The sequence below is a fragment of the Rhinoderma darwinii genome, chromosome 6, assembly GCF_050947455.1.
Source record: "Rhinoderma darwinii isolate aRhiDar2 chromosome 6, aRhiDar2.hap1, whole genome shotgun sequence".
Taxonomy (NCBI): Eukaryota; Metazoa; Chordata; class Amphibia; order Anura; family Rhinodermatidae; genus Rhinoderma; species Rhinoderma darwinii.
In genome coordinates, this window is record NC_134692.1 from 17,921,613 (window position 1) to 17,945,881 (window position 24,269).

General features: G+C 41.7%; 1 protein-coding gene across 3 annotated transcripts in view; it reads left to right on the plus strand.

Annotated features, from left to right (window-relative positions):
• Positions 1-24,269, plus strand: part of KYNU (kynureninase) — an 82,687-nt gene that overhangs the window by 39,376 nt on the left and 19,042 nt on the right. For all 3 annotated transcript variants that reach the window (XM_075829242.1, XM_075829243.1, XM_075829244.1), the window contains exons 8-11: positions 2,044-2,190; positions 17,273-17,371; positions 18,025-18,098; positions 21,455-21,507. In XM_075829242.1, coding sequence (XP_075685357.1) covers positions 2,044-2,190; positions 17,273-17,371; positions 18,025-18,098; positions 21,455-21,507 — 373 coding nt within the window. The remainder of the gene's footprint in view (positions 1-2,043; positions 2,191-17,272; positions 17,372-18,024; positions 18,099-21,454; positions 21,508-24,269) is intronic.

Below are 24,269 nucleotides of genomic sequence, written 5' to 3' on the forward strand. Positions count from 1 at the left end.
ATACATTTCCAGGAGGAATAACAGAGGAACGACACAATGCAGAATTAAAAAAAATAAATAAAATAAAAAAATACTCCCGCAACAGACATGTAAGAAGAGTGGAAAGGTCTTCTTTAAATCAGATTAAAAAAGAAGCATAGTCGAGGATTCTCACATAGAAGCTTTGTAGGAACATTTTTCTAATAAAAAGCAACAATTTCTCATTGGCGTCCTCATTAACATTTGAGAAGGTTACAAAATACTTGCCAGAACATACGGCAGGATCCGTGCCATTTTATGCTTCTACATTTCTTTAAAGGCTACGTTCCGTAAACCTTTAACGATTGCATTAAACTAGTATAAATAACCATATACAGACCGGCTAATTAGTCTCCCGGCACATAAACATTTTACTCTCTTTCTGATTAAAGCAGATTTACTATTTTTAAGCAAATGAAACCCTGCAGTGTATCTCAGGTAAAGAGCACAGATCCTCTAGGAGCAAATTTTAGCAGACGACGCCGCAGTATCAAATAAGTGGAAATCCCTTGGTCAGTGCATTACTCTGTATGAACACAGTTTGCTCCCCTCCCCCTCATTATATGGGTCTGTAGAGGGGGCCAGTGGTCAAGATAGCTGGAAGTTGAAGCCTCTGGACTCACTTGAAGTCACAGTGAGTGAAGTGTGAATGACCCTTATTACATTTTAACATTAAAAAAACATAGTCTTCACATTTAAAGGGGATATAAGAATTATTTTTAGAGGATATGAATGTTCTAGACTATTCTTGATTATTAGAACAATTTGTCTTACATTTCTGTGGAGTACTTTGTTATTGATTTTTAAACATTAGTATTTTTCGCTGAAATCTGTCGCTTTATGTTGTTGTAAATTATTGCTGGGGGCGCTAATGCATTGGTGTCTATTTGCTGGGAGCAGTGGTGAAAAGTGGTACTGCAAGTGTAACTATGAGGGTATGTTCACACGACAACGCCAAATACGTCTGAAATTCCAGAGTTGTTTTCAGGAGAAAACAGCTCCTGAATTTCAGACGTTTTTACAAGTGCACGAGTTTTTCGCGGCGTCTTTTATGGACGTAATTGGAGCTGGTTTTCATTGGAGTCAATGAAAAACGGCTCCAAAAACGACCCAAGAAGTGTCCTGCACTTCTTTGACGCGGCCGTAATTTTACGTGCCATCTTTTGTAAAATGACAGCTCGTCTACACAGAACATCGAAAGACCCATTGCAAGCAATGGGCAGATGTTTGCCGACGTATTGGAGCCGTCTTTTCAGGCGTAAGTTGAGGCGTAAAACTCCCAAATTACATCTGAAAAGAAGTCATGTGCACATACCCTGATTGCCTTATTGGAGACGTTCTCTCTAGTATTTCCATAGTTTACTTTCTATCAGTGTTATCAGGGCTCAAAGTTATAGTATGTTCACACGCAGTGACCAAGGCGTTTGGAGGCGTTTTTCATTGACTACATTGAAAATCACCAAAAACGGCCGTAAAAAACGCAGCGAAAAACGCGAGTTGCTACAAAAACGTCTGAAAATCAGGAGCTGTTTTCGCCTGAAAACAGCTCCGTATTTTCAGACGTTTTTTGTCACTGCGTGTGAACATACCCTTACTAACGTGCCTATGTTTTGTGTCAACTCTATTGTTATCATGACAATGGTGGTAGAAAATACAAGCTTGATTGGAATTAATAGCTGTGTTTATTTGATCTGGCCACCAAGTGCTTCTATCTATCTATCTATCTATCTATCTATCTATCTATCTATCTCATATTGATCTATCTATCTATCTATCTATCTATCTATCTATCTATCTATCTATCTATCTATCTATCTATCTATCTATCTCTCTCTCTCTCTCTCTCTCTCTATCTATCTATCTCTCTCTCTCTATCTCTCTATCTATCATCTATCTATCTATCTATCTATCTATCTATCTATCTATCTATCTATCTATCTATCTATCTATCTATCTCATATTGATCTATCATATTTATCTCTCAATCTTTTTATTATATTTTTATTTTTTCTACTTTACAAACAGGGTGAAGACACTCTGAGGACTGAAGATATTTTATCAGTTATTGACAGAGAAGGAGATTCTATAGCGGTCGTCTTATTTAGCGGAGTACAATATTACACAGGACAATTATTTGACATCCCCAAAATAACAGAAGCGGGGCACAGAACGGTAAGCGATGTACAGCCACATATCAGGGAATTGGAGCGGAGACCATATGTATTTTCTATGACATACTGTAATAACCTGCACCGGGTGAAGTCGGCCGCTTCCACTGACACTTTTTTGTCAGTCAGCAGGTAGATCCCTGCGGTGCTGACACTAGGTTTTCTCAGCTAATCAACCTGCACTAGACTATGTCTCTACAAAAATTCTGACTTACTTCTTATGATTAGCCTTTGGTGACTTGACCTCAATGCTCTAGAGCTGAAGATAACTACAGTTTATTGACCTGGATTGAAATAGAAGAAAAAAAAAAGTTCTTTTGAAGAACAGTGAGCGCTAGCAGTTATATGTAGCAGAGCTGAATAGGTCAGTTAACTGTTTCTTTTATGAATTGTCATAACTTGTGCAGCCGGCAGTCTTATTTTAAACTAGTGTTGATCCATGGTCATTTTGCCAAGAGTTGTGCCAACTGATAAAGTTAGCTCTGCTACATCTGATTGTAAACCTATGTCGATTTAAAGGGATAAGCAATACAACTAAAAAGATTTTAAGGATAGATTGTATTTCGGGATTCTGTGCCATATTGTCTCAATCAGAAAATAGTAGCACAGTGATATTCCCCAGCAAATATTTGATCAAATGAAGCAGAGCTGAATTTGACATTAAACTGTTTCTTTTCTCGATCGTCATCATAACCAGTGCAGCAGGTTTATCTGCAGTCCTATCCGCAGCAGTGCTGCTCTGCCATATTCAGGCCTGCTACATATGTTTATAAATCTATGTTGGTTATAGGGATGAGCAACAAAAGTAAACAAAAAAAAGTGTTCTTATTGTATTATATTAGATCCTTATATTTAATAGGAGAATAAAAAGTGGGAAACAAGCAGATATTCTGTTTGCAGCAAAGATGAGTTTGTCATTAAACAGTTTATTTTCTGGACTGACATAACTTAAGCGGTAGGTCTGATTGCAGTCCCATGTAAAATCAGAGACGATGACTGAATGTGATGTTGGCAAAAGGCAAAATCAGTAGTCCTGCTTTACCAAACTCAGCTCTGCTACATCTGGTTTGAAATCTCTGTTGATCTATTAGTTATGTATACAGTATGGAAGCATTGTTGATGTGTACTGTATGGTGGTATTAGTAAGGTGTACATTATGGCAATGTTATTTATGTGTACTTATGGTGGCATTAGTTCTGTATACGCTATGCAGCATTATTGATGTATACTGTATGGTGGTATTAGTTGTGTGTACAGTATGGTGGTATTAGTGATGTGTGCTGTATGGCAGCAATATTATTATGTATTGTATGACAGCATTAGTTATATGTACAGTATGGTAATGTTATTTATGTATATTATGTATATTATGTATATTATGTATACTCTGATGTGTACTGCAGCATTATTGATGTGTACTGTATGGTGGTATTAGTTGTGTGTACAGTATGGCAGCAATATTATTATGTATTGTATGACAGCATTAGTTATATGTACAGTATGGTAATGTTATTTATGTATATTATGTATATTATGTATATTATGTATATTATGTATACTCTGATGTGTACTGTATGGTGGCATTAGTTATGTATATGCAGCATTATTGATGTGTACTGTATGGTGGTATTAGTTATGTATAGGTTATGCAGAAGCATTGATGTGTACTGTATGGTGGTATTAGTGATGTGTACTGTATGGCAGCAATATTATTATGTATTGTATGACAGCTTTAGTTATATGTACAGTATGGTAATGTTATTTATGTATATTATGTATACTCTATGGTGACATTAGTTATGTATATGCAGCATTATTGATGTGTACTGTATGGTGGTATTAGTTATGTATAGGTTATGCAGAAGCATTGATGTGTACTGTATGGTGGTATTAGTGATGTGTACTGTATGGCAGCAATATTATTATGTATTGTATGACAGCTTTAGTTATATGTACAGTATGGTAATGTTATTTATGTATATTATGTATACTCTATGGTGACATTAGTTATGTATATGCAGCATTATTGATGTGTACTGTATGGTGGTATTAGTGATGCGTACTTATGGCAACAATATTATGTGTTGTATAAATGCATTAGTTATATGTACAGTATGACAATGGTATTTTGTGTAGTGTATGGTGGTATTAGTTGTGTATTCACTTTGGCAGCATCATTGGCATGTACTGTATGGTGGTATTAGTTATGTATACGCTATTCAGTATTGTTGATTAGTACTGTACGGTGGTATTAGTTATGTATATGCTATGCAGCATTATTGATTAGTTCTGTCTGGTGGCATTAGTTATGTGTACAGTATGGCAGCAAAAATAATGTATATTGTATAGTGGTATTGTTTGTGTACAGTATGGCATTGTTAATTACGTGCACTGTATGATGGCATTATTCTGTGTATAGAATGTTATTTATGCTTACCGTATGGTGGCATTAACCATGTTTATAGTATGGCATTGCTATTTATGCATTATCTATGGTGGTACTACAGTAGTTATGTGTAAAGTATGGCAGTATTTATATGCACTGTATCGTGGCATTAATTCTGTGAAAATAATGTTATTTATGTGTACTGTATGGTGGCATTAGTTATGTGCACAGAGGGACAGAATTATTTTGTGTAATGTATAGCATTAGTTATATGTACAGTATGACAATGTTATTTATGTGTACTGTATGGTGGTATTAGTTGAATATTTAGTATGGCAGCATTATTTATGTGTACTGTATGGCAGCATTAGTTATATGTACAGTATAACAATGCTATGTATGTGTACTTTATGGTGGCATTAGTTGTGTATTTACTATGGCAGCATTATTTATATGTACAGCTTGGTTTCATTAGTTACATGTACAGTATGACAATGTTATTTATTTATTTGTAAAGTATGATGGCATTAGTTTTACATATGGTATATGTAAAGGATTTGCCAGACACAGGTTCTGTGTCGACGCCCGTGGGCAATCAGTCTGCACCTGCTCCTATGTCTGTGAGACTGACTCCATCTTCCACCACTCAGGATGGCAGGCTTAGGAGTGGGAGAGCCTATCACAGCCTGGCCAGACGGAGCTAGTTCCCGCCCACTGTCTATTTATACCTGCCTTTCCTGTTCCTCCTTTGCCTGTGATTCTTCTATGCTTGTTTCCTGGTTTGCTGCTGCTGCTTGTACTACTGATCCTCTGCTTGTTATTGACCTTGGCTTTCTGACCACTCTCCTGCTCAGCGTTTTGTACTTCGGTCTCTCCTGGTTTGACTCGGCTCGTTCACCACTCTTGTTGCTCACGGTGTTCCGTGGGCAGCTGCCCCGTTTCCCTAGCTTCTGTGTACCCCTGTCTGTTTTGTCTGTCTTGCACTTACTGAGTGTAGGGACCGTCGCCAGTTGTACCCCATCGCTTAGGACGGGTCGTTGCAAGTAGGCAGGGACTGAGTGGCGGGTAGATTAGGACTCACCTGTCTGTCTCCCTACCCCGTCATTACAGTATAGCAGCGTTTTTCATGTGTACTGTATGGTGGCATTAGTTATTTCACAATGTTATATACGTATACAGTATGGGGCATTCATTTTGTGTACAATATGGGAACATTATCCTGATACATTGAATAGTGACTTTATTGATTCACCTCATAATGATGGCACTGACTGTCTATCAAGTGTGTGGGCATCTATTTGTATGTTTTCATACCGTAGTGAAACCCTCACCCTTGCTTAACTAAATCCTGCATATGCCACTGGATGTCCATTAGGGAACTGCTTACAATGCAATTCCCTAATATTCTAGTTAAACTGCTCCTCTTTTGTATATGTGCTACATGAGAAATACAGAGAGTTAAATGTCTCCATGTAAGGACATTTTCTTAATGCTTTAGACATTTTTTTTTATGTTTTCTTTGCTAGGAATAAATTGAGTTTTTTGTTACAGCAGATGAAGCTGCAGCTGGGCCTTATCAATGGATTAAAGTCACGGTACATTTTCTTACAAACTCTCAACATGATCTGAGTGATTAACGGATTATCAGGGTGGATTTTACAAGGTTAATTACAAATGCGCTTCAAGAGTCCTCCTCCCGTAGACAAGATAAGACGGTTATGGGCTAAGCCACAAAAAATTATTTTCTAGGTAGAATGCCGGCTCTTTTTGCTGCAACATAAAACATAGAGTGAGGCCAGATTCACACGAACGAGTGCAAAATCAGATGTGAAAAAGAGCCGTTTTTCACGTCCAATTTGCACCTGAGCGGGACCCGTTTTCACGGATCCCCATAGACTTGAGTCTATCGAGGGATCCGTGAAAACGGAAGAAAATAGGACACGTTCTATTTTTCAACGGACCCTTCACATGCTCCAATAAAACAACGGCCGCGTGAACGGCCGCATTGACATACATGCGTCCGTGCGCCGGCCGTTGTTTTAACTGCCGTCACATAGACTCATACTACGGTCTTCTGAATTCGGCACAAGGGTTTGCATTGTATAGGGCTGGAGTTACGCTGAAGTAGTGATACCGGTGCAGCTCTACCTGCAATGGTGTATATTCTATTTTTGCTGTGATGCCCGAGTTGCAATTTTATGTAATGTTTTCTAGACCTGTTAACGGCCAAACACTGGGGGGCTAGAGAAGCCGGACCTGCGGCATTCAGCTTATCAACGGGGGACTTCTGTTTAAAAGAAAGGGGTTTTCTTCATGAGCCCACCCCTATAGGGCAGCATTTTAATTTGGTCTTCACAATGGCGCATTTTTCCTTTTAAATACATGGGGCAATATTTTTTACAGCTTCCTGCCCCCACAAAAAAAAAAAACACAAAAAGAATCCTGCTGTGGTCAGATGTTAATTTAACGCCTATAGTGAACTATGAGAGCTTACATAAAGAACGTTTTGGTTTGTGGCATATTTGTAACGTTTTGGGGGTCAGTGGCTTTTTTTTTTTTAAGGGCATGGCCACACGTGGCGGATTTCCTCCGCAACTGTCCGCATCAATGCCGCACAGAATCTGCGTTGCGGATTACGGCTGCGGATCTGCCCAAAATGTGCAGTAAATTGATGCAGACTAGCTGCTGCGGACTGCGGGAAAAGTGCTTCCCTTCTCCCTATCAGTGCAGGATAGAGAGAAGGGACAGCACTTTCCCTAGTGAAAGTAAACGAATTTCATACTTACCGGCCGTTGTCTTGGTGACGCGTCCCTCTTTCGGCATCCAGCCCGACCTCCCTGGATGACGCGGCAGTCCATGTGACCGCTGCAGCCTGTGATTGGCCTGTGATTGGCTGCAGCCGTCACTTAGACTGAAACGTCATCCTGGGAGGCCGGACTGGAGACAGAAGCAGGGAGTTCTCGGTAAGTATGAACTTCTATTTTTTGACAGGTTGCTGTATATTGGGATCGGTAGTCACTGTCCAGGGTGCAGAAACAGTTACTGCCGATCGCTTAACTCTTTCAGCACCCTGGACAGTGACTATTTACTGACGTCTCCTAGCAACGCTCCCGTAATTACGGGTGCACACACGTAGTCACCCGTAATTACGGGAGCCCCATTGACTTCCTCAGTCTGGCTGTAGACCTAGAAATACATAGGTCCAGCCAGAATGAAGAAATGTCATGTCAAAAAAGCAAGACGCATCCGCAGCACACATAACATGTGCATGACAGCTGCAGACTTCATTGCGGAATTTAGAATCTCCATTGAAGTCAATGGAGAAATTCCGCCATGAGTCCGCAACCAGTCCGCCACAACTCCGCAACAGCCCTAGCATGCTGCGGACACCAAATTCCGCACCGCAGCCTATGCTCCGCAGCGGAATTTTACGCATCGTCTAAACGAACACTTCTAAATAGAAGTGGAAGTCAATGGAGAAACGGCTCCGCTGCGGATTAACACTGCGGAGTGTCCGCAGCGAAATTCAAGTGAAATTCCGCCACGTGTGAACCCAGCCTAACGCAGCAAGTTCTAGTTGTGGTGTTTTTTGGGTGTTTTTTTCTATTATCTTCTCTGTCCAAAATGACAGTAAGGGTATGTTCACACGGCGGGGGTCCGTAACGGCTGAAATTACGGGGATGTTTCAGCCTGAAAACATCCCCGTAATTTCAGCCGTACCGGCATGTGCAGGCTCTTGAACGCCGCGTCAATTACGGCCGTAATTAGCGCTGCTATTCATTGGAGTCAATGAATAGCGGCTCCAATTACGGCCAAAGAAGTGACAGGTCACTTCTTTGACGCGGGCGTCTATTTACGCGCCGTCATTTGACAGCGGCGCGTAAATATACGCCTCGTGTGAACAGACAAACGTCTGCCCATTGCTTTCAATGGGCAGATGTTTGTCAGCGCTATTGAGGCGCTATTTTCGGCCGTAATTCGGGGCAAAAACGCCCGATTTACGTCCGTAAATAGGCCGTGTGAACATACCCTAATAAAAAAAGGCACAAAAAAATGCCATAAAAAAACACTTGAAACTCATGACGTTTTTTTTTAAATAAGTTATAAAACACTGAATAAAAGTGGGTGTGAAAGAGGCATAAAAAAGGCAGAACTACAGCACGAGGCGACTTCCAAAACCACATCACTAAGGCTGCGTTCACACTGTTATCAGAGGTTCCTATCGGAATCTCTATTTGCAGTTTTATCGCAATTGACTGCAGAAAAACCGCAGCATGCAGCACTTCTCTTGCCATCTAAATGACGGACACCACCATGGAACATTGCAAGTCGATGGGGTCTGTCGGATGCCATTAGGATTCGATGGTTCTGGCGCTGCGTTGTGGCTTCCATTATACACCGGGACACAGATGTAAACAGAACTTAAAAATGACGGAAAACGTCAGCGGTAAAGAATGGCAATGAATGGAAATGTGTTTTTTTATTCTGTTTAATATAAATAAAACTTTAATTTTTTTTATAGGAAAAACTGCTGCAACTTTCTACTGTACTTTGCTATTAAATTCCTCACCATTTTCAAGATCTTTGCCTGCCGTGCATCTGTGTGATCGTCGTATGACCAGGATAGATTGTAAGGCGATGTTCACACGGGCTAACAAAAAACGGCGGAAAATACAGCTGATTTTCAGCCGTTTTTTAAGTATCAAGCGTTTTTGCAGCGTTTTTTACTGCCGTTTTTGGAGCTGTTTTTCTATAGAGTCAATGAAAAACGGCTCCAAAAACGTCCCAAGAAGTGCCATGCACTTCTTTTTCGCAAGCATCTTTTTACGTGCCGTTTTTGGAAAACGAACCGTAAAAAACGCCCGGTCGGAACAGAATGGCGTATTTCCCATTGAAATGAATGGACAGATGTTTGGAGGCGTTCTGGCTCAGATTTTTCGGCTGTTTGTCGTGTGCACATACCCTAACAATTCCTGATGATGTTTTGTGCCGCTCTTACTGCTTTAGGCTTCGTCCACACGTAGCGGAATTTCGGACGGGAAATACGCAGCTGAATACAGTAGCAGCAAAGTGGGTGAGATCTAATAAGGCTGAGGTCACACGTTGCGGATTTGTCGCAGATTTTGTTGCGGTTTTGACGCAGATCTCACCCTTTTGCATTGCAAAGTGTAAAATCTGCGCTGAAAATCTGCGTCAAATCTGCGACGTGTGAACTCAGCCTAAATCTCCACACGCTGCATAAATATTCCGATCAGAAATTGTCCTGCGGTGAGTATTTTTCGTACCGCAGCGTGTCAATTCCTGCTGTGGAAAGTGGACTGAATTGCTGCTTTTTTCAGAGGAGACGTCACCATCTCCCAACATTGAGAAAAACGCAGCAAAATCCGCACCATTTTCTGCAGTGAAAAGCGCGTTTTTGCCGCAGCAGAAGGTCTAATACTTTCAACGGAATTGCTGCAGAAATTTTCTGCATCAATTCTGTTACGTGTGGACGAGCCCTTACATGAAAAAATAGTCATTGCTGTGAGTTCACTCTGTGCTTTATCAAACCCTCCTGGGGGGACAGGGGTCTGGGTAGTAAATATAAAGCTCCTGACATTTTACAGAGTGTAATTTATGGAAAAATCGGAATTATCATAAATGGCAGACATTCAAGTTGTTTGCCTTATTTTGCAAGTCTATATTTCATTCCGAAGAGAGATCTTGATGCTAATGTATAAGGAGGAATGCTTATTTCCCCGCTGCTCTGAGTTTAACTACGAATCGGTCCGTGCGCGGGGGTAAGAAGCCTGGATGGCGGCCACGACGGTAGAAATGTATGAGGAACTTGTAACTCTTTGCATTGCAGGTATGAGTCTGTATCTAATTACTGTCAGACATCAAAGGGTTAAATCCCTACAGCTCGATGTAGCAGTGCTGAGTTTGTCAAAGTTCCGAAACATTTATATCACAATGATCTGTAGTTTTACATAGGACTGCAGAAAATAGCATTTGGGCATACTAAGGCATCAGGGTCCGATGGCGAATGTTGTGTCTGCACCCCTGGAATAGCAGTATGGCAAATCACTGGGATATTAGGGGCCAAACGAAACAAACTCAGCGCTGATGCATCTGTAGATCTCAAGTTATAAAAGAAGGGGAGGGGCAATAGTGTGGCTCCACCCCCTAATTGAAAGACCTGCCCCTTTTACTTTATGTCAGGGAAGGTAGTGTCAATGAGAAGTGGAAGTTTAGAGCATATCATGATATTATGTCATTATAATCAAAAGCTGCTAAAAAATGTAATTAAAAAAAACAGAAAAATATGCAAATTAAAATTCCTGAAATCAGGAATCAGATTTTTGCAGAAATTCCAATAATCCGGAAAGTGCTTCTGAAACAGAACTGCAGGAAGTGAATCTAGAACTAAAATTTAGAAGACTGAGTAGAGATAACCAATGATGCTTTTCCATGCCCATTCCGTACGTCTGATAATCCGGCACCTGTCCGGTCTCTTAATTCTGGATTAAAGGAATTTTACTGCAATTCGGTTACTAAAATGGAATAAATTGCTGTAAATAGAAATAATTGCCGATAATACCGAATATTCGCCCCCATAATCTGCTGCTGGATAAATAGTATAAATCTAACATTAGGCACTCAGGACGTATGAATCAGCAGTTAAGCAGAATCCAAGGCAGTTTGTCATTATTTCCCAGGTTTTTGACTGCCGGTATCTCTAAATGATTCTACTTTGTCTGATATATTAATTTGCTGCTACGTACAATGTCTCAGAAAAGAACAGTATGTTTGGCCCTTAAGAAATTAGTCATTATTTTGCTTTTAAAAGCAGTAATCGGTCTCCGGATTGGAAATCTATTTCTTGGAAGGATACTGCCATCTAGTGGCCATAATCTCAATTTATTATTTCAAGGCATTCAATGCAAGGTTATGGCGAGTGCACACACCACCGAAAATAGAAGTAGAATATAATTACTGTAGTTATGTTAAAGGGGTTGTCTGAGCGCAAATAAGTATGAAATGTCAATATGATATGGCGTCAATTTCCAATCAGCAAAAGTCCGAACGCTTAATAGAACACAGAGGCGTAAATTTAATATTTTGGGCCCCAGTAAAATCTGTAACAGGCCCCCCACCTACCATATACTATTATAATACTAGTGTCTGCTTATATGCCAAAGGGGCCTTAGATAAAATAATTTTGACTGCCTGCAGCCACCACTAGGGGGAGCTAAGTAGCTTCCTTCATACGATTTATACATTAAACTTAACCCCTTAACGACCAGGCCTATTTTAGCCTTAAAGAGGCTCTGTCACCAGATTTTGCAACCCCTATCTGCTATTGCCTGTGATCGGCGCTGCAATGTAGATTACAGTAACGTTTTTATTTTTAAAAAACGAGCATTTTTGGCCAAGTTATGACCATTTTCGTATTTATGCAAATGAGGCTTGCAAAAGTACAACTGGGCGTGTTGAAAAGTAAAAGTACAACTGGGCGTGTATTATGTGCGTACATCGGGGCGTGTTTACTACTTTTACTAGCTGGGCGTTGTGTATAGAAGTGTCATCCACTTCTCTTCACAACGCCCAGCTTCTGGCAGTGCAGCACTGTGACGTCACTCACAGGTCCTGCATCGTGTCGGCACCAGAGGCTACAGATGATTCTGCAGCAGCATCGGCGTTTGCAGGTAAGTCGATGTAGCTACTTACCTGCAAACGCCGATGCTGCTGCAGAATCATCTGTAGCCTCGTTTTTTTATGTTTTACTGCGTTTGCACAATAAGAAACCTTTTAAACAAAAATAATAAATTTTTGCATAACCGCAAGAGCCGTAGCTTTATTATTTTTCCGTTGATATCGCCATACGAGGGTTTTTTTTTGTGGGACAAGGTGTAGTTTTCATCGCTGCTATTTTGAGTTGCTTGGCACTTATTGATTAACTTTTAGATTTTTTTGGTGGGGGAATAAGGAACAAAGAGATTTTGTCATTATGTTTTGCGTTTTTTTGTACGGCATTCACGATACAGTTGAATTATGTGTTGACTTTATTCTTTGTGTCGTTACGATCATGGCGATACCATATATGTGTACTTCTCATGGGTTTTTTACACTTTTATCAAACAAAACAAAACCTCTTTTTATGGAAAAAAAAATGGTTTCATTTTATTTTTACTGTTCGCATTTTTTTTATTTTTTAAAACTTTATTTCGCTGTTTTTAATTTTTTTTCTTCTCCCACTAGGGGACTTCACCACGCAATCTTCTGATCGCAGATATAATGCTTTGTTATACTTAGTATACCTAAGCATTAGTGCCTGTCAGTGTAAAACACGCAATTAGACGATGAATGACAGAGGGAGCTCCCTCCCTCTGTCAAAAGATTTAAATGTCGCGTTCGCTATTGACCGTGACTGTTTAATGGGTTAAACAGCTGAGATTGAAGGTCTCTTCAAGCTCAGCCGTTGCAGCGGGAGCCCGGCTGTCAGTCACAGTCGGACTCCAGCGGTGATCGTGCGGGGACAGCTTCTGTGCCAACGTGATCACCAACACGTACATGCACGTGGGAATGCGCAAACAGTCTGTATTCCCCCACGTACATGTGAAAATGTGGGAAGGGGTTAAAGGCTATGAAAAAAAAAATGTTTTAATAAAAATGTCTATCAGTGTGATTGGTTCAACTTTGTAATTACTTTTTATTAAAAATTATTTTAACTTTTTGAGATACATCTGCTTTGTATCCTGTAGACAGAGCAGATGTATCTAGTGCTGAGACCTGAATCCGTCAGGTCAGCGGGACTGACGGGTTCAGTGACAGTGGGTCGACACGCAGGATCCACTTGTAATCAATCACATGTAAGTAGGATACAGGTTTCAGTGCTAGATACAGCTGCTCTATATATACAGAATACAAAGTAGCTGTATCTCAAAAAGTAAAATTTTTAATAAAAAGCAATTACAAAGTTTCACCAATCACACTGATTTTCTTAGTAAGGCTGGGTTCACACGACCATGTTACGTCCGTAATGTACGGAACGTATTTCGGCCGGAAGACCCGGACCGAACACACTGCAGGGGGCCGGGCTCCTAGCATCATAGTTATGTACGATGCTAGGAGTCCCTGCCTCTGCGTGGAACTATTGTCCCGTACTGTAATCATGATTACAGCACGGGACAGTTGTCCTGCAGCGAGGCAGGGACTCCTAGCATCGTACATAACTATGATGCTAGGAGCCCGGCCCCCTGCAGTGTGTTCGGTCCGGGACTTGCGGCCGAAATACGTTCCGTACATTACGGACGTAACATGGTCTTGTGAACCCAGCCTTAAGAAGAAAAATGTTTATAAAGGTGTACACAGCCTTTAAAAGAGTAGTCGTAAGCTCCTAGGCTCCTCCTAGTGGTGGCTGCAGGAAGTCAACATTTAGTTTTTTAAGGATTTGTCGCTCTGTATCGGAAAAAGAGAGCTCCAGCTGCTACTGTATAAAGGTATATGAAGAATATCAGAACAGAATGTTGTACTTAATTGGATAAAAAAAAAATGATGCTCAAGAGTAGAGGGTCACTTGAATTTTCGATATAGGACCCCAATGATTCATAGTTATTTAGGGCAGAAAGCAGACATGATATTCATCCTGTTCAACGCCTTTAAGTCAAGTATGACTGATAATGTGATTACTCTTAGTCTATGTTCACACGGGGCGGATACGCTGCGTAAAAGTACACAGCGTATCCGCGCTGGCCGCCGCATGGAATTCCGACTGAAAAACCGCACCAAATTGTGATGCCGTTTTTCGGCTGGAATGTCTCCTGCGGAAAACTGCACATGAAAAAAAAAAAAAACGTTTCATACGTAGCCATGGAGATGTGTCCTGCAGACCGGCCTCCTGGGATGACGTTTCAGCCCATGTGACCGCTGTAGCCTGTGATTGGCTGCAGCGGTCACATGGGATGAAACGTCATCCCAACAGGCCACCCTGGAGGAAGAAACACAGAATTCTGGGTAAGATTATTTATTTTTTAGTTTAGATTTTTGCAGCGGAATCGCAGCTTTTCCGCCGCAAATGTGGCAACATCTGCTATTTGTTGCGGGTTATTCCTCCCCAATAAATTTAATGGTGAAAACCTGCAACAAATAAGCAGCGATTACGCAAATTCAGTTGTAATGCTGCACCACAGGTCAATTCCTGAGCGTTTTTTCCCACTTATCATTTATGCGGCGTGTGGATGACATTTCTTTGATCTCATCCACTGCTACTGCATAATGCTGCGGGTTATCCGCAACAAAATTAGTTGCGGAAAATCTGCAGTATTTACACTATGTGTGAACTGACCCTAATGATCTTACGGGACTGATCATAACAGATCCACTCAATATAGGACATCCATGTGTATAGTGAGAATCACCTTTAAATTGTCTTGTTGTGTTACAATAAATTATATTCAGAAATTTATTTTACAAATCTGTGATAAGCAAAAGTGAAAGAGTGTAAATGGGGGAAATGTAACAAAATGATTCTATGCCCGAGTTCTGGTGTAGAAATGTTGCAAATGGCCTAAAAGTGGAAAAAGTTACCAGAAACTGGCAGAAATGATAGCGGAAATCTGTGGCTCCTGGGGGGTGGGCGTAGATTTCATTAGCGTCACACAGTCAGAAGATGCGACACATTTATTGGGAAGCGTGGCATCGAAATAACTTTGCTGCATCTTACTCCAACTCCGTTTTTTCTCCAATCTCGCCTCTGTCTTCTCTTCAGCTTCCACAGTATTTCTCTCCCAGCTTTCCCAGACTCCTGAACGGTGAACCAGCCTAGTTATACAGCGTGACAGAGAATGTATCACTGCAGTACTAGGTATATTGCCATTACAGAGTCTGGAAAAGCTGTGATATCATCCATATTATCATCCAGCTCTCCAAGAAAACAATATTTGTAAGAGACGGCTAAACATGACAGAAGAGGGCGACATTTTCTGGGTAATTTTTATGGCAGGGGAGACACTTTACAATATATTGATGCTTAAAGGAGAACTCCAGGTATAACTGATACATTATGTTTAGCGGGCCTGAGGGGGCGGGGCATGACACCAAGCTTCGAAGAACACCAGGCCCTGCACTAGGTATAACACATTGTATGCCTGGACTGTTCCTTTAATGGCAGAACCCAGTACATGGAGCCTGTGCAGCGGCACACGGAGTCCCTGAGGCATTTTTTTTTTTCAAGCTGTTGCCCGGAGTGTTGCTTTAGGGAAAATAATAACATTAATATTCAGTTATTTCATTTACTTTCTCCCCAATGCCCTCTCACGTACCCATCCCTGCCCTGTGCCTCCCTGTATCGCAACCCTCATTGCAAGAGCTTGCAATTTTCTTACAAGATTTCAGTAGTGTGCACGGTCCTGTACAGTGGTGTACGGGGTCCCTGCGGGTTGTAGTACAGAATAAAATTTGGAGATATCATAGTTTGTTATGGGCGCCGTATTTCAGATCAGTACGACGCAGAATTAATAAACAAAAAAGGTGGGGTTTGTGATCAATTGCTGCGAAAGGAAGCGTTTGTGATGATCGTTTTTGGTGCGGTCCTGGACTGGTCAGGGGTGGGACCTAAATGTCCTACAATTTGGTATTTAAATGATGGTAAGTATGCACGGACCTATAATACGACCATGTGCACGAGACCGTACCCGCCATGGGTGTCCTGTGTTACAAGGAGGATAAGCGGTTCTGACGGACCATAAATCAAGATCCGATATCGGAGATTTACTAAGCGAAACGCGCTAGAATTCTGTTGCCAATTGCGCCAAAACAGTGAAGTGCATGCAGTGTGCCAAATATTATGCGTGGTAGGACCTGAACAGTTTTCACGAATGTTTAGTAAAGTGGCGTGGCTTAGAGGAGACGTAATATGGCCAAATTTATTAAAGGCATGCACCTTTTTTTGGCGCGGTATACTGGTGTATCTGTATGCGAGCCATGAGGCGCTTTAAGAAAAAGTTTGACATTCCTAGCAAGTGGCACCAAACTTATAACGCCGCGTTTGCCATTTTGATACATTTGGCGTAATTTGCGCCGTTTTCGCTCCTAGATGCATGAATCTTACGCCCCTGTTGATAAATCTCCCCCAATGCGTAACAAATCGACACATTACTGGATGATTTCCTGAGAGGATCTGATGTTGTAACGCAAGATGCCAGGGACATGGTAGAAACGGGAAATAGACTTCTTTCTCTACCAGCACAACATGGGTTAAGGCTTAATTAACTCTTTATAAATGCCAGAAAACCATAGCAGTAAAAGGGACAGTGACCTCAAAATTATCTTTAATTAATAATAATCTTTATATAGCGCCAACATTCTCCGTAGGGTACAGTGTGCCTTAGAAGTATATGGTACACATTTTATGTCCAGATATATTTTCATATACGCCAATTATTTTGTACTTATCTGAACAATACAAAAATGAGAACATTGCAGGACCTATAGAATAAAAGAAACCGAAAAGCCAAAAAAACAAAGATGAAAACAGGATTCCGCATTCTTGTGTTCTCCTTCATTCAGAAAAGTTACATTCATGTCACTACTGCCCTCTTGTGTTACTTTTTAGAACTGCGCTATCAGAAAAAGTGTAAACTTTCTGTAATCAAAGCGTCGACTGATTTATTCAAATTATTTAACTCTTATCAATGATCAATATTTATTTTTCTTCTAGGGTTGCTATGTTGGATTTGATTTGGCCCATGCGGTCGGTAACGTTGAACTTCTCTTACATGACTGGGGGGTGGACTTCGCCTGCTGGTGTTCCTATAAGGTGACTGTTCTTATTAACTGTATTTTTACTTAGTTAACGGAGGTCTCCTGTTTAGGGTACATTAGAGGACATAGTGAATCTGATTGTGGGGGTCCTGCTGCTATAAGACCCCACGACTCACATTTACACGTGAGTCGTCGCAGTTTTACCGCAAAGAGCTCTGATGACGTTGAGCCCTATCCTAATTTAACCAAATAAAGTGAAACATTGTAACATATTCTTATATAAATAATATAAGTGGAGTAAACATTTTTATAATTCGTACATTAAAGCGGCGCTTAGACCCGCCGGGATGTCAGACATCGCATTATTTTTGCATTTATGTGACATTCGCCCCAATAGGAATGCGTTCCCGCTCATGATAATATTCTTTCTCCATTTTTACTTGTAGTTTATAATCATCCATGGATAAATCAGTCCTCCATGCACTGCACTGCCTTGATTAGTTTAGGCTTATAGACAGCAGCCAATCTGAACAAACAGAGATGCAGTGTAAAGCATGGTGGAGGAATAGTACAGCAGACTGAGCCTCTGAGGAGACAGGTGGGGTATTCAGACTACCTCAGATTCCCATTAGACAATGCGTAACCTGAGATCTGGACCTTTACTTATTCTGTTTTAGTAATAAATGCAATTCTTCCATTTGATTCCAGTATCTGAACTCCGGGGCTGGGGGATTAGCTGGCGCTTTCATCCATGAGAAACATTCCCGCACCATTAAACCTTCGTACGTAACATTCTCTTTTTTCAGTGTTCATTAGTGTTTTACATTTGGATATGAGGTGAATTGTTTTATGTGGCATTGACCTGATCCATGCCGCTGGGTCACATTCAACTGGCCCAGGATTCAATGTCTTCTCTGCAGGAGCTTCAGGCTGGGTTCACACACACTATTTACGGACGTAATCCGGGCGTTTTAGCCCCGAATTACGTCCGAAAATGTGGCTCAAAAGCGTCGGCACACATCTGCCCATTCATTTGAATGTGTCTTACGATGTTCTGTGCCGACGGTCATTTTTTTTACGCGCCGCTGTCAAAAGGAGGCGCGTAAAAAAGACGCCCGCGTCAAAGAAGTGCCTGTCACTACTTCCGACGTAAATGGAGCCGTTTTCCATGGACTCCATAGAAAAACAGCTCCAATTACGTCCGTAATGGACGCAGCGAAAGACGCCTGCACATGCCATTACGGCTGAAATTACGGAGCTGTTTTCTCCTGAAAACAGCACCGCAATTTCAGCCGTAATGGACGCTGCCGTGTGAACATAGTGAACATACCCTTAGGGTATGTTCACATGGCTTATTTACGGACGTAATTCAGGCGTTTTACGCCTCGATTTACATCCGAAAATGCGCCTCGATAGCGTTGGCAAACAGCTGTCCATTCATTTGAATGGGTCTTACGATGTTCTGTGCCGACGGTCATTTTTTTTACGCGCCGCTGTCAAAAGGCGGCGCGTAAAAAAGACGCCCGCGTCAAAGAAGTGCATGTCACTTCTTCAGACGTAATTGGAGCCGTTTTCCATTGGGGGCATCACTGTGGCAAGAACTCAAAATGTTCCCTTAGGCTGAGTAAGCACTTATGGGGGCATCTGGGTCTGCCACACACTAGTAAGGGAAGTTTAGTGGTGAACTGTCAAGAACTTATAAATAAAAAATTGCATAACATTGCTGTGGCGTGCGCAGGAGAGCATGTTCTATAGCGGGATATCTCCATCGAACAGAATTAGGCTGGATTCACACAAGCAGGTTCGGTCCGTAATGGACGGAACATATTTCGGCCGCAAGTTCCGGACCGAACACACTGCAGGGCGCCGGGCTCCTAGCATCATAGTTATGTACGACGCTAGGAGTCCCTGCCTCTCTGTGGAACTACTGTCCCGTACTGAAAACATGATTACAGTACGGGACCCTTTTCCGACAGCGAGGCAGGGACTCCTAGCATCGTACATAACTATGATGCTAGGAGCCCGGCTCCCTGCAGTGTGTTCGGTCCTTTACGGACGTAACATGCTCGTGTGAATCCAGCCTTATATTATCGTGCATTCAGGAATCATTGCGGCATTGCCATACCTTAAGGCCAGGATCACACACAGGTTTGATGCAGTTTTTGGCTTAGGCTATATTCACATCTATGTCGGAGGCTTCATTAGGGGCCTCTGTCGCAGTTCCGGCAGGTTTTGCTAGAGTTTACCGGAGACAATAGGGCAGCATGCTGTGCTATTGTGTACGGTGAAGTCACAGACGATCCGACGGAAAGCCGAAGGAACCCATTAAAGTCAATGGGTGCCGTCGGCAACCGGCGGTATCTGTTGTGCAAAAGTCGCAACACTTGGCCTTCTGTTGTGGGTTTTGCATCCCCATTGAATTCAATGGGGAAATCCCGCAACGTAAAATCAATGAAAACGCAGTGTAAATTGACATGGTGCAGAATTAAATTCTGCACCGCAGGTCAATTTATTAACGTTTACGCTGCGATTTTTTCTGCAGCGTGGGCATGAGATTTACTAAATCTCATCCACTTTGCTGCTAATGTAAATGCTGCGGAATTTCCACACAGAATTCCGTTGTGGAAATTCTACAGCCTTTACGCTACGTGGGAACCCGGCCTTATAATCCCACCTCCTTATGTGGCTGGGCAGCCTGTGGGCTCTCAAGGTGTCGGGCCCAGTTGAGATACGTCCTCTATTATTGCTGCGTAGTTCACAAATTCTGTGTTGGCCCCCCTCCTGCCGACCTTCACTGTAACAACTCAAAGAAAAAGGAATTATATTTACTTAAAAAAATCACTGAAAAACTCCATACATAGACCTTATTCACACGAACGCATGTTTTTCAATGGGACTGTTCACATGGCCGTTGTTTCAACGGACCGTGTGAAGTGTTCATTGAAAAATTGAACATGTCCAATTATCTTCCGTTTTCACAGATCCCTCCATAGGCTCAATTCTATGGGGATCCATGAAAACGGGACTTGCACAGGGGCACCTCGGACGTGAAAAACTTCACGTTTTTCCGGTCCGAGTTTCCCTGCGCTCGTGTGAATCTGGCCTTACTGATACAAGTGCAGGTTCAATCACCAGTTCCCAGCAGGGTGCAGACAAGCCGCAATGCTACATAGAGGGAGATTACACAGGTGCAAAATACTGTTGAACAGCCACTACCACACCTATCATTTATGAGGAGGGGGCTGCTTAGTATTATCATTGCACACACATAAGGGTATGTTCACACGCAGTGTTTTCAGACGTAATTTTGGCGTTTTACGCCTGAAAAAACGCCCCTAATACGCCTGCAAACATCTGCCCATTGCTTTCAATGGGAATTACGATGTCCTGTTCCCACGAGCCTTTATTTAACGCGTCGCTGTCAAAATACGACGCGTAAAATGACGGCTCGTCAAACGAAGTGCAGGACACTTCTTGGGACGTTTTTGGAGGCATTTTTCATTGACTCCATTGAAAAACAGCTCCAAAAAACGCAGCAAAAACGCGAGTTGTTAAAAAAACGTCTGAAAATCAGGAGCTGTTTTCGCCTGAAAACAGCTCCGTATTTTCAGACGTTTTTGCTCACTGCGTGTGAACATACCCTAAGGCTTCCATTAGGTGCCAGTCACACGATTACCTGTAGCGCACCACGCTGGCATACAGCCTATTACTTATGCCCATACTATTAGATCAGATGGGCTGCCCAGCACCTTCTAGGTGGACCACACCAAGCGCAGACCCCCCATTCTTCCCCAACATCACAGGGCCCGGCTGTATCCTGCAAAAATATCCATGAGAAACACAAAGTATTATTATAAGTTGATATTTTGGCCAAAATACACAAGATCGCGACCTTCACTATAATATATTTCCCATCCCTCTGGTCAGCAATTGTAAATTCACGTGCCCAAATATCTCCCACTGTGATGTGTGATCTGAGCTCTGCTATATCGTAGCTGCAGTGTCAGAACATTGCGTGTGTCGCCTGCTGGGCTGTCGAGCTGTTTTCTACATACAGTACTTTGTGTTTGCCTGGAATGAGCTCATTTCGCGGCTGCTGTAATTGACTATAATGATTTTTATTTCCTTTTCTTTCCAGGTTGGTCGGCTGGTGGGGTCACGAGTTCAAATCCAGATTCGACATGGATAACGGTACGTACTTGTGTTGTGATAAAACATCCATTGCCTTTCATGTGGCAGCGTCTCCATAAAACAACGCGCTCGGCAGATCATTTCATTCAGCGCACAGCGAGGGCGAGAAAGACGGGCACTCAACTAATCTTTCATGATGTCCCGGACGAGCAGCGCAGACTTTACAGTTATGTTTTCCTCCTTGATCTTTAAATGGACCTGTCATTCCAGTATAGAAGAAACATCGCCGTTATTAAGACCTCAGACACAGATTTGTCTAGTTCAAGGCCTCTAAGACTAACATAAATCCGGGCAGAAGTGTCAAATTGAGTCCTACATGTACAGATGTAGCAGAGATGAGTTTGTCATGTCTCATAAGTCTTTTTGCTATTACGATGTGCGGTGTTGCTATTCATTGCGAGGCAGGTAGACCTATGCCAGTATTTTGAAAGCGTTTTTCATGACTATAAAAACATGGCTATTTTCTTCTAAAAATAGCGACATGCCTGTCAATAGGTTGTGAGTGATATTGCAGCTCAGCCCCATTCAATTAAATTCAACCGAGCTGCAGTACCAGACACAGCCCATTCGCAGGTGTGGCACTGTTTTTGAAAGAGAGCACCCATGTTTTTGAATCCTGGATGACCCCTTTAATGATTTACCATAGTGCAGAAAACAAACAGTTAAATGACAAATTCAGCTCTGCTACATAGGGTATTAAAGTTAAAGTAAACGCTGGAGAACCTTGGGCACATCAGAGGACATTATTTTTAGGGTCATATCATTAATGCAAGATGAAATCTCAGCAACAAGAGATCCGCTCAGAGCCACACACTGAAGATTCTTCAATATCTATGCAAATCCCTCCAGCCATCATGTGCCATTTATATTACTGCCCGCTTCTTACGTGTCAGGAGGGTCATAGCGCCCCCTTCAGGCGTCAGGACACAGGTGCAAATGCAAACTTTGCACCACTTAGGCCGCATGTATTTCAATAGGGCTGTTCACAAGGCCGTTTTTTCAATGGGCCGTGTGAAGGGTCAGTTGAAAAATAGAACATGTCCCATTTTCTTCCGTTTTCACGGATCCCTCGATAGACTCAAGTCTATGGGGTTCTGTGAAAACGGGACCCGCAAGGGGGCAACTCGGATGTGAAAAATGGCCGTTTTTTACGACCGAGTTTGCACTCGTTTGCGTGAATCAGGCCTTACAGTTATACAATTGGATCCTCTCCACTGTGTGATGGGGTTGTCCGCCGCTGATATTTAGAAGTCTTTTTGTAGCTGGGCCATTTTATCTTGCCAGGGCCCACTGGAGAGTCATTTGGTTCTGTAGTGGACCAGTGCGAACATGGGAAACAGAATTAAAGGGGTTTTGTGGGGACCGAAAATTATTAGCGGTGAACTCACTGCAGTATGTGCTGAGACGCACTGGGAAATTCTAAATGCAAGACGGCAAAAAATGACCCTTTACGAAGGTGCTGTTCCCTTTGCGGTATTAAGGAAGATCCTCTGGAGTCCTGCAAATGTTAACCTTTTATCAATATCATAACATGCGACGCGTTTCAAAGCCGGACCGGCTTCTTCATCAGGCAGATTTACATAATACAAAAGCAGTGGCCACTATGGCCTTATACAAGCATAAAAAAAACGGGAAAGCAGTGATTACAAAAGTCAGGGGTCAATTGTGACCAGCTGTCCAAAAATAACAAAAAAAACAACAAAAATAACTTTGATGCTGAGTATTTGTAGCGAATCTCTATCAATTTGGCTGCATAAAACTAGTAGTGGTCACAATAGTGGCTACTGTAGAAACTGTTACGTCACTAGTGGAATCCTAATTAGAAAGCTCGGGGATTTACTATAGTTGCACATAAGAAAAAATGAAAATAATAATAAATAGAAAAAAAATAATAAAATATATATATATATATGTTGAAGAATAAATAAATAAAAACTGCCGATTCACTATATAAAACCATCTAAATTGTAAAAATACACTACCGTTCAAAAGTTTGGGGTCACCCAGACAATTTTGTGTTTTCCATGTGAAATGTTAAATACTTTTGTGTCAAAAAAGACAAAAGTATAATAGGTATGATACCTTTATTGGCTAACCATAAAAGTTCTATATGCGGCTTTCAGAGCACAGAGGCCCCTTCTTCAGGCAGTTTACAAATGAATGACTTAGAAAAAAGCACAACATTTAGATGTTACACAAAGACAATTAGTACATGAGGTGATACATCATTAAGATAAGCCGGGGCAATAAAACTGAGGTTATGGGGTGATGACTTAGGAGTTAAGGCATCTGGAGTCAGTCTGATGGGGGACGTGACGTGTGTCCATGTAGTGGCTCATAAATCCTGGTGTTAGATTGAGGCCTTGTGTCAATGACCGGAATTTTATCATCATCTTGAATTCCCAAATTTTTCTTTCTCTGTTGTTTTTAAAATGACCCTTCAGAATGAGTACCTTTAGATCTGCCAAACTGTGGTCTGGTCCAGAGAAGTGTTTTCCCACGGGTGTATCCACCTCCTGTTTTATTGTATGTCTGTGAAGATTCATCCTGGTTTGTAGTTTTTGTATTGTTTCTCCAATGTAGATTCCTTTATTGATGCACCTTGTACACAGGATCATGTACACTACATTGGAGGTGCATCAATAAAGGAATCTACATTGGAGAAACAATACAAAAACTACAAACCAGGATGAATCTTCACAGACATACAATAAAACAGGAGGTGGATACACAGGTGGGAAAACACTTCTCTGGACCAGACC